At 43.3% G+C, this 11,969-nt stretch overlaps 1 protein-coding gene across 1 annotated transcript in view; it reads left to right on the top strand.

The window, feature by feature from the left end:
* The first annotated feature begins 2,075 nt into the window (after positions 1 to 2,075).
* adgrl4 (adhesion G protein-coupled receptor L4) overlaps positions 2,076 to 11,969 on the top strand; it is a 105,702-nt gene continuing 95,808 nt past the window's right edge. The window contains exon 1 of the mRNA XM_048601554.1: positions 2,076 to 2,155. Within this exon, the coding sequence (XP_048457511.1) occupies positions 2,134 to 2,155 (22 nt within the window). The 5' untranslated portion in view covers positions 2,076 to 2,133. The remainder of the gene's footprint in view (positions 2,156 to 11,969) is intronic.

Raw genomic sequence — 11,969 nt, 5'->3', positions numbered from 1 at the left:
GGGTATTGAAATCAGCCAGCCTGGGCTGAGCTAGTAGCCAGGGTCAGTGACAAGTCTCCACAATGCATAGCAGTGCAGGAAGAAGGACAATGACCTTCCCTGGTCCTGACAGATTAGCACTATCACCTTCTCTAACACTCACAGAGCCAGCACTCGCTCTAATTCTGCTGCTGTACACCAAGGCTGATAGACTACAGCTCTCACTAAGGCATATGCCTCAAATCCATCCAACAACTCTCACCCACCTCATCCTCACAAACTACAGATTATTCCTGCCCTCTGTACTTCTACCTCACCAACTGGGAACACCTTAATGCCTCTCATGCTCCTCCATCACAAATTGGCTGATCTTCCATTCGTCTGCAACATATTCAATCAGTCTGTGAGTTTCATTGCAGGAAGACTTGTTATAACCCCTGGGACAGATGTCTCCACAGCACTGTGGCCAACATACCTGCAATCCCAGGGCTGGTTCTACCTGCCCTGCAGGACAGACAGCGGTCAAGCCACTTGACTGACGAAGGTGGTACCTCTAACTGACTGTACTTGCCCCTATCCCTCTGAATACTGGTCCCCTTTGTCTTTCACAAATGGCTGTTTGGTTGAAGCACATGTATTGTGTTACACAATTAAGCTGCAGGTGCATTCTCTAATGTGGATGTAGCAAGGTTCTATACAACAACACATCCATCCTCTAAACAGCCAAACCGTGACCAGTGGCCTGCCTCACCCAGGCGCTAAAAGTCAATGCAAGCCACAAAGGTTAGCAGCCTCCAGTTGAGTGTAATGTGAGTGAGTGCTAAGCAAGTAAGCTAAGAGACATAACATGTGTCCTGTAAAGCTGAAAGTTATGCATGTGTACCCCTGCACAAAGAAACAGCCTGCAGAAATGTGCAAGTCCCTGCTCTCTAAACTGAATTCCCAAAGCACTGAAGTGGGGTGTGAGTTGGTCCAAAAGCAGTCATGATGAATTGCTGAGGCTGGTGGTTTTTGACAATGCCAAATTGCATGAACAAAGGATGCTGGAGGATGGTGCCTACAGATATTATGATGAGGGCGTCATCATCATTGTCGTGACCATCATCATGGAGAAGCAAGCAACAGGCCGCTATCCTCAGGTAACCGCTCTGAATTGCATGTCAGGAATTTGGGATGTCTAGGGAAGGATGGGAGATTTGGGAGCTACAAAGAAATGAGGTGAGATGGGCCAATAACGGGATGCAAATGCTGGAAATACGTAAATTGCCACTCAGCAAGATTCTGAACTCATCATTTAAGGAGCAATTGGAAATGTTTTCTCTTGACGTCAAAAATCTGTTTACTTTTTCAGTTTTGCTGTATTTTCTCAACTTTCTCACCAGTGACAACACCACTAATAGGAGAGGAAAATTCCACCCATGGTGTCCCTGACTGCACAGATCACAAACCAACAAACTGCATATTTCCACTTCTCAGACGATTGCCTTGCACGTCTGAGGGTCGAAACTCCTGATGGGTCTCAACGTATAACAGTGGTAAATGTCTCAGCATTCACCATTACTGACATCTGTAGGTTCACCAATCTTTACAGGCATCCTGAAATTTGTACTCATTTATAAATTACTGGTATTTGTATTTTGTAAAGAAAAATGTAATTTGTATTTGTAAAGTAAACAAGGAATGTGTCACTTTTTACAGAGAGAGACCCCAGAGATTTTTCACTATTTACAGGAAGACCCCTGGGGCAGGGAAATATTTACAAATAGTGCCCAGGAGAATCTCAACATTTCTAATAGGCATCAACCTTGCCTTAGCTTTTTGACTGCTACAAGCATCGACATAAATTTCTAATCTTTTATAGTTTTTTTTTTCAATTTATACCATTTTACAGATCTTTCTTAAACAAAAATGTTTCTTTACTCCTTTTCAGTTTGGTTTACTTATTTCATTTTCCTGTTGTGGAGTGTGAAAAAGAAGTACTTTTTTGTCCATTCTGGATGTTGGGAAATGCAAAATCTGGGCAGGACGTGATCTCAGATCCTTTGCTCAGAAACGGGAAAGAGGTTTGCCAGGAAATTTCCTGCCTTAGAGTGAGAGAACCGTGGCTGCACATCCCAACGTTGCTCACCGAGCAGAGAACAGACAAGAGGCTCAATGAAATTCATCTTACTGTGTGGTAGGTTCACGAAAAAAAGGCCATATTTCTTTACAATAAGCTCTGGCAGCTATCTTTATATGCTCATTTGTTTTTAAGCAGGCAAATTGTGAGAGAAGGGAAAGGCAAGAGGAGAATCCTTCTCTTTTGTTTGACACAGGGGCCCATGCTGAATGAAGTTTCCATATATTTTAATTGTACCACATTAACAGCCAGACTTTCATCTCTCCCAATTCTAAACTCTATGATTCCTGTCTAATCTTCTCAGCCTCTCGACTTCTATCTCTCCTTAAAGACATTCCTCAAAATTTATCTCTTTAACCAAGCTTTTGCTCCTGATACCCACTTACGTCAAATTTAGTTTGATAAAACTTCTGGGAGCCGCCTAAGTTAAAGGTGCTAAAATTTAATCTTTTTGTTGCTGCCAGTGTGTCTTGAAACACTGTCATGGTTTATTAAGAGTTAGAATTAACTAACTGTGGTGAAATAAAAGCGAATGAAACGGTGTGAAGGGTGATAATTTCTTTGAGCAGGAGATTTTGCTGTAAGTTTGATACGTCAGTTAATACTGTGCGGGAAGGAGAAGCTGGTTTAATATTCTACTGATGTGCTAAACTCAAAAGATAGCATGGGGAAGGGAGATTTCCACTGGGTGCTAAGTGTTTGTGGCATTGTAAACAGTAGGAGGATTTTCTACATTTTCAGTTGTAAATTGTTCGGATTGTTCTCTTCAGAGCAGAGAAGGTCAAAGGTAGATCTAATAGAGGTTTAATAGATTTAAAATGATGAGGAGTGTTAATAAAGTAAATAATGAAAAATTGTTTTCCACTGACAGACATGCCAACAACCAGAGAATACAGATTTAACGTAATTGGTAAAGAACCATACGGGACTTGAGGACAATTTTTATGGTCAGAAAAGCACAGACAGAAAAAAGACAACGGTAGCAGATTCAAACATCACTTTTAAAATGGAATTGGATACATGAATGAGATAGCTAAAATAGTTACAGGGCTGTAGGGATTGGGCAGAAACTGATTGGTTAGATCTTTCAAAGAGACAGCACAGGTACAATGGGCCAAATGGCCACCTTCTGTACTGTTGGATTCCACGATTCTCAGCAAGGTCACAAAGCAATTCTAAAGGCACGGTTTGACGCTTTTGTTGGAAAACAGGATTGCAGGAAATCCTCCCATCATGTCAACAGAACATAGTGATTAAAGCAAATCTTCCCTCCCTGGTGACTCCAACTTTCATGAGAACAACAATGTAGATTGCTACAGCTAGACATCCAATGATATGGCAATAAAACCACAAATTTATCGCATCCAGAGTGACATTGCTTTGCAGGCATATCGGCAGTCATAGACAGTCAACGTGCTTCAAGAGTAATTCATCTTGTGAAGCACTTTGAGTATTTTGGGTGTGATTTAAAAAATGTGTTCAGTTAATATGTGGGTCATTGCTTTATTTACTGCATTAGAGCAATCAGTACTGAACTGCAGGAGGGCTGCACTGTCAGAGATGTAGCCATTCAGATGGGATGGCTCATGTTTATTCCTCAAACGTAGCACATTGTTTGAATACCATATCATTGCTGTTTGCGAAATCTTTTGCTGTTCTATTGTACACTTAAAAAAACGAAAAATATTCACTGGATGTGGAACTCATTGGGATAAAATGATGCGCTGTTATACGTTCCTTCTACACTTGGGAACTAAATCTTTGTTTCTTTCTGTTCTCATATGGATGAAAGCAAGGCCTGAGTTTGTTGCCTGTCTCTAATTGCCCATGAACTGAGTGACTTGTTAACCAATTTCAGTGATTGGTTAAAAGTGAACCAAATTACTGTGGATCTGGAGTCACCTATAGGCTGGACCACATAAGGATGTCAGATTTCCTTTTCTCAAGGACTTTTTTTTATTATTGATTTGATTTTTTAAAAATTTGATTGATTATGGTCACATGTACCTAGGTACAGTGAAAAGTTTTGCTTCCCGTGCAGAATAGGCAGATCATACCATACAAAGTGCATTAGGTTAACAGAACAGAGTGAGGAATACAATGTTACGGATGCAGAGAAGGTGCACAAAGAGGGAGATCAGCATTAAATTTTAAATTTGAGAGGTCAATTCAGAAATCTAATAACAGCTGGGGAGGAACTGTTCTTGAATCTGTTGGTATGTGCTTTTAGGCAATCGTATCTTCTGTCCTATCGAAGAGTTTGGAAGATATTATAACTGGGATGGGAGGGGTCTTTGATGATGTTGGCTGCCTTCCTGAAGTAGCAAGAAATATAGATGGAGTCAAAGGATGAAGGTTGGCTTGTGTGATGAACTGGGTTACTTCACAATTCTCTGCAGTTTCTTACAGTCCTGGGCAGAGCAGTTGCCATACCAAGCTGTGATGCATCTGGATAGAATGCTTTCAATGATGTATATATAAAACTTGGTAAGCATCTTTATGGACATGCTGAATTTCTGTAGCCTCCTGAGGAAGTAGAGGCATTGTTGTGCATTTTTGACTGTGCTATGAAGGTGCTGGTGTTGGACTGGCATGGACAAAGTCAGAAATCACATGACACCAGGTTATAGTCACAAGCTTTTGGACGCTGCTCCTTTATCAGGCGATGAACCTGAGTAGTTAGTTAGAGGTTCGTTCAGTAAGAGTTTAGAAGGGTGAGAGGGAATTTGATTGAAACATGTAAAACTCTAGCAGGTGTGGAGAGACTAGATGCAGCGAGGGTGTTTCCACTGAATGGAGAGTCCAGAACCAGAAGTCACAGACCTTTTATTTTAATTCATTCATTTTTGTGGGATGTGGGCATCACTGGCTGGCCAGCATTTATTGCCCATCCCTAGCTGCCCTTGAGAAGGTGAGGGTGGTCTGTCTTCTTGAACCGCTGCAACGCCATTAGAGAGGTAATTCCAGGATCTTGTCCCAGCGACGGTGAAGGAATGACAATATATTTCCAAGTCAGGATGGTGAGTGGCTTGGAGGGGATTTTGAAGACAGTGGTGTTCTCATATATCTGCTATCCTTGTCCTTCTAGATGGAAGTGGTTGTGGTCTTAGGTTATTGGGTAGGCCATTTAGAGCTAAGCTGAGGAAACATTTCTTCACTCAGAGGGTGGTCAGTCTGTGGAATTCGCTACAACAGAAGGGTGTGAAAATATTCAAAAAGGAATAGATTTTTCTTAGATATGACAAGTATCAAGGGGTTTGGATGTAAAATGGGAATATGGCATTGAGATAGAAGATCAGCCATGGTCACATTGCAGGGCTCAGAAGAATCAAAGGGCTTAATGACCCCTTCCTTCTCCTAGCTTCTAATTTCAATGATAATAGGCTGTAAAGTGTTTTGTGATGTGCCAAAGGAAATGTATGGCTAGTAAACAATGCACTTTCTTTCTAACTTACATATTCTGTTACATGCACATAATAACAAGGGAGATTATTTGAAATAAAAAGGAATGTCAGCCATTGAAATTGACATTTTTAAGCTTAGGAAATAAATTCATGAAAATGATCCAGCAAAAAATGGTAGTATCCCAGAGGGTTTAAAATTCAATGGAGATGAGCTAAAATGAGGAATCTCACAAAAGTTGAAGACAGGCACAATATTTCTTTTGAAAGACTGTCAGAGTTTCAGAATTAGATAACAGAGAAGGGTATTGAAGCAGATGATGTGACCATTTTCCACAAACAATTGAAAACATTTCTGAAAAGAAGGGATTAAGAGATGCCAGGATCAAGAGGGTTGATCTATTGGGAAGGTGTTGGCTTGCTTGGACGTTCTTCTTGTTTTGATAAAATATTTCTGTTCCTGTACACTGGGTGTTCTCCGTGATCACAAAGTACATCTGTCTTCCTCATTGTTGGACATTAATTTCTCTCAGTGGCTTTAATCCACTCTCCTAAATCCGCACCACAGCCTCTGGACTTGGCAAGGGCTCCTGGACTCACTCCAACTTACAGCTCGGAAGAGCTACCCGATGATGAATGAGGGGAAAAAAATGTTGAATGGAAACAAGATTGAGCAGTGAAGGCTGGTCTAGTTCTGGAGAACTGAAGTGGAAAAGGGGACTAGTGTTGAATAACGGGGAGATGACAGTTTAGGAGTATTATCACCGGACTATTAATCCAGAGACCCAGGTAATGCTCTGGGGACCCAGGTTCAAATCCTGTCAAGGCAGACGATGGAATTTGAATTCAACAGAATTCTGGAATTAAGACTCCAATAATGACTGTGAATCCATTGCCAATTGTCAGGAAAACCCCATCTGTTTCACTAATGCCCTTTAGGGGAGAAAACTGCCTTCCTTACCTGGTCTGGCCTACATGTGGACTCCAGACCCACAGCAATGTGGTTGACACTGAACTGCTTTCTGAGCAATTAGGGATGGGCAATAAATCCTGCCTAGTTGGTAATGCCCTCATCCCATGAATAAAAGAAGTCCCAATTCGGATCGTCCAGTCACTGCTGAAAGAATTCTTGGGATACTACAACGGGCTTCAGTGTTCCTGGGCTAGAAAAAAAAATAGAATAACACAAAGAACTGTGCATGCTGGTGAGTTTCACCAGTAATTTCTATTTCTGCTTTAGAAAAGAATTAACTTGTGTTTATATAATGCTATCCAAGGCCACTGGGAATCTCAAAGCATTTTGCAACCAATTAATTATTTTTTAAGTGTTGTTAATCAGCAAAGAGCAAGATGCCCCCAACCAGCAACATGAAAATGATCAGATTATGTAGTGTTTAAAGGTTAGGGTCAGGATTACGAAAGAACTCCTTACTCTTCTTCAAGGTAGTGCCACACAACCTTTAACATCCACCCATGACAGCAGGTGAAGGTTTAGTCTAGTTTCGCACCAGAAAGACAGTCCTTCAGACAGGCCAACATCTCGTCAAGTATTCCGTTACAATTTCAACTCAGAGTTTGTTTGCCGGAGCAAGACGTGAACCCAGAACCTTGCAACTCAGAAAAGAGCAAGCCAACCAACAGAAGGCAGATGGAGCAAAGACAGAGAATGCTGAAGAATCTCAGCAGATCTGAGACCATCTGTGTGGAGAGAGAACCAGAGTCAATGTTTTGAGATTGGTTTCAGTCATCTTGAAAGTTAATAAACAGGATTGAGAATCCCTCCTTGGAGAGGAGAATCTGAGGGATAGTCTGACAGAGGTCATCAAAATCATGAGGAGTCTGGACAGAGTAGATAGAGAGAAACTGTTCCTGTTCCTCCTTCTTAAGAAGGCAGATAAATCTATTCCTCAAAAGTCCCACCTTCTGTGCTAGAAACCTAATGTACATCCTAACCTACCCATTGGGAAAACTGAAGGGGTTGGATTATCTGTTCATTTTATGCCTCATTCATTTTACAAATCTTTGACTTCTTTCAAATTCTGTAGGTTCTAATCTTGAATAAATTGAAGATTGTTCCCCCAGTGGAGAAATAAGATATTGCCCACATCCTGATAATACCTCATTGTATTCCATTATTTAGTGATATATGCTTCTCAGGGTGAGTCCTAAACTAGAGCGCATAGTGTTTAAGGTGAGACGAGAAAGATTTAAAAAGGACCTGAGGGATAACTTTATGATGCAGAGGGCAGTACATATGTGGAAGGAGCCAGCAAAGGAAATGGTGGAGGTTGGTACAATTACAACATTTAAAAGGAATTTGGATGGGTAAATGAACAGGAAGGGTTTAGAGGGATTTAGGCCAAATGCTGGCAAATGGGACTAGGTCAGATTGGGGTATCTGGTCAGTATGGACAAGTTGGACCATAGGGTCTGTTTCCGTGTTGTATGACTTTATGATTCTATATGAATTGCTTTTGGACTGCAATGTATGTTGTTATGTAGACAAACATAGAAATTTGGTATCAGCAATATATCCAACCCATTGAGAGGAGGCATGATGGCCTAGAAGTATTATCACTAGTCTCTTAATTCTGAGAGACAAGTTATAGTGGGGACTGGGGTTGGAATCCTGCTGTGGCAGATGGTGGAATTTGAATCAGATTTGGAAAAGAAATCTGGAATTAAGAGCCTAATGACGATTGTGAAACTGTTGTTGATTGTTGGAAAAACCCATTTGCTTCACTGATGTTCTTTAGGGAAGGAATCTGCCATCTTTGCCTGGTCTGGCCTACATGTGACTCCAGACCCACAGCAATGTCATTGACTTTAGCTTCCCTCTGGGCAATTAGGAACGGGAAATAATTGCTGGCACCCATCTCCCATGAAAGAGTTGTTCTGGAATTTGGCTACACAGTTGTCAGTGCGTAAGGACCAGAGTAGGGGGCTGGGTAACATCAAAGTACAATTGTTGAGGATTATGGTGGAGGAGGTGTTGTTGCCTATTCTCAATGATTGCGGTCTATGTGTCAGGAAGTCAAAGATCCAGTTAAAGAGTGGACAGCCAAGACCAAGGTCTCAGAGTTTAGAGATGAGTTTGTTGGGGTTATGGCGTTGAAGGCGGAACTGTAGTCAATAAGTAGGAGTCTGGTGTAGGATCCTTGTTATCCAGATGTTCCAGGGATAAGCACGGGGTCAGGGAGATGGCATCTGCCGTGGACCTATTGTGACGGTAGGCAAATTGTGAAAGATCAAGGCAATCTAATAGACTGGATTTGATTTGAGCCATGACTAACCTCTTGAAGCACTTCAAACTTATGACGTTCAGAGCCACTGGGCAGTGGTCATTGAAGCATGCTGTATGGTTTTTCTTTGGCACCAGGAGGATAGTGGTTTACGTGAAGCAGGTGGAGACTTCAAATCGTAGTAAGTTAAAATGGCAGCGAATATTCCCACCAGCTGGTCCATACAGGGACTCCATCTGGGCCAATCACTTTCAATGGGTTCTCTGTCAACCCCCTGTGGGGTGGCACGGTGGCTCAGTGGTTAGCACTTTTGCCTCACAGCACTAGGTACCCAGGTTTGATTCCAACCTCGGGCGACTGTCTGTGTGGAGTTTGCACATTCTCCCTGTGTCTGCGTGGGTTTCCTTTGGGTGCTCCGGTTTCCTCCCACAGTCTAAAGATGCCCAGGCTGGGTGGATTGGCCATGCTTAAATTTCACATTGTGTTCTGGGATGTGTAGATTAGGGGGATGGGTCTGGGTGGGATGCTCCAAGTGTTGGTGTGGACTCGTTGGGCCGAAGGGCCTGTTTCGACGCTGTTGGGATTCTATGAAAGTAGATCTAATGTCTGCATGGTTACCATGGGTACAGGTGAATCCGAGGCTGTTGGGATAGGTGACAATTTTTTACTGACCATCTGTTCAAAGTGAATGTAGAATGCATTGAGCTCATTGGGTAGGGATGTACTGTTGCCCATGATTCTTTTTGACTTTGCCTTGTAGCCCCTTATTTCATCTAAGCCTTGCCACAAACAACAGGTGTTCATGTAGTTGGCCTGAGTCTCAAGTTTGGTGTTGCCTCTTGGCCTTCCGAAGGTCATATCTGGATTTCCTGTATAAGTCAGGGTCACCGGACTTGTATGCCTCAGACCTCCACTTCAGGAAGGTCTCGATCTCTCACATGGTTTCCAGTTGGGGAACATTCGGATTAACTTCTTCAGCACACAGTCTTCTATACACTTACTAACAAAGTCTGTAACAGTAGTGGCATTCTCATTCAGGGTGGCTGCAAAGTTTTTGAATATGGACCAGTCCACTGACTCTAAGCAGAACTCCTGCAGAAGTCCACCTTTCGCCTCAGACACACACTGCACTACTTTCTGTATTCAGTCCCCATGCTTCAGTTTCTGCTTTCTAAGCCAGGTGGAGGAACACATTGTTGTGATCCGATCTTCCAAAATGCGGATGGTAGGACAGAGCGGTAGGCGTCTTTGATGGTTGTATAGCAATGGTCAAGCATTTTGGAACAGGAGATGTGTTGATGGTATTTTGGTAGCTCCCTCTTGAGGTTGGCCCGGTTGAAGTCAACGGTTACAATGAACAGGGTATTCTGTCTCAAGACTGTTTGTAGCGTTGTATACTTAATCAAGTGCACTCTTCACTTCCGCACGGGGTGGGGTGTAAACTGCTAGCAAGACAGCAGAGATGAATTCACACAGCACATAGTAGGGATTTTGTTTACCGTTAGATATTCTAGGTCCAGACAACAGTACCTCACCAGGGTCACCACATCTGAGCACCAGAAGGTGTTGACTAAGAAGCAGACCCCACCGCCCCTTGCCTTGCCCGAGGATGCCAAGTAGTCCTTTTGGAGACAGGTGTTGCAGGAGTGAGCCATGTCTCAGTAAAACAAAGCACACTGCAGTCGCTCAATTCCCTTTGGAAAGTCAGTCTAGCTTTAAGGTCATCCATTTTGTTCTGAGTAGCTTGGGCATTTGCCAGGAGTATACAGGGGAGAGGAACTAGTCTCTCCTGAACTCCAGTGCATCTCCCATGTTTCCTGGGTAGGTGGTTGCTCATAGTCGATCCCTGGCATCGGTGCGGGAAGTCTGCTGCTCCAGATGTTAAGTGCCTGCTCCTGATGAGGTCCTGAGCACCAATCTCAGCCTTGAGCATTCCAGAAGGGTCTAGCGGTCGGGCCTCCTGGGTGTCAGGTCTCCATGGGGTCAAGTCTTGTTCCCGCACTGGTCAAGCTTCAGCTCTGGGTTTTGCACGAGGAGATCAGACTTGTGAAAAGCCCACAGGCCCCTAATTCCCCTCACCATGTGGTTCCAGTGTTGGCAGCCAAGCCTCAAAGGTCATAGACTCTATAAACCTGAAAGTAGATTTAAGACCTACCCCTTGGCTTTTCAGTGTTTCCCACCAATGACAAGTGCCTGCCTCTCCCTCTACAAGACACGGTGACTGGCAGTATGTAATTTAACATTGAAAACCCTGTGTGCTTAAAAAGCAATGCAAGCCACATGGATATTAGGGACAGGCAATGAATGCTGGCCCATCCAGAGACGCCACATCTCATGAGTGAATTTATTGTTAAAATTCTGAGATTGGCTAAAACACCAAGAGCATGAAGAACGTAGGGTTAAGAGCAGGAGTAGGCCATTCATCTCCTCGATCTCATTCTACCCTCCAATAGGATAATGGTTGATCTCATCTCAGCTTCAACTCCACTTTCCTGCCCGCTCCCCATAATCCTTCAACCCATTATTACTTAATAATCTGTCCCTCTCCATTAACTCACTCAATGTCCCAGCATGCACCACACTCTGGGATAGCAAATTCCACAGATTTACGGCCCTTTGGGAGGGGTAAATTCCTCCTCATCTCCGTGTTTTATCTGCCACCCCTTATCAAGATTGCCCCACATGAGAAAATACCTTCACTATATCTATTTTGCCAATCCACTTTATTATGTGCTTCAATGAGATGCATTCCATTTGGCTGCATGAAAGGGTGGCATGGTGGCTCAGTGGTTAGCACGGCTGCCTCACGGCGTCAGGGACCCAGGTTTGATTCCACCCTCAGGTGACTGTGTGTTCAGCGTTTGCATATTCTCCCTGTGTCTGCGTGGGTTTTCTCTGGGGGCTCTGGTTTCCTATCAAATATGTGTAGGTTAGGTGGTTTGGCCATGAGGAAAATTAGAGATTACAGGGAGAGTGTAGCGGGCTGGGTCTGGGTGGGAAGGTCTTTGCAGGGTCAGTGTGGACTCAGTGGGCCAAATGGCGTGCTTCCACACAGTAGGGATTCAATGAAATACATTTGTGCCCTTGACAAATGTGTGCAAAATGACCGAGCAGAAGGATGCAAGTCCTGGGTATCACTGGCAACAAGGTGCAGGGCTGGATGAACACAGCAGGCCAAGCAGCATCATAGGAGCAGAGAGGCTGACGTTTCGGGCCTAGACCCTTTCA

The sequence above is a fragment of the Rhincodon typus genome, chromosome 10 (genome assembly GCF_021869965.1).
Source record: "Rhincodon typus isolate 14 chromosome 10, sRhiTyp1.1, whole genome shotgun sequence".
Classification (NCBI taxonomy): Eukaryota; Metazoa; Chordata; class Chondrichthyes; order Orectolobiformes; family Rhincodontidae; genus Rhincodon; species Rhincodon typus.
This window is presented reverse-complemented; position numbering and strand designations above follow the sequence as displayed.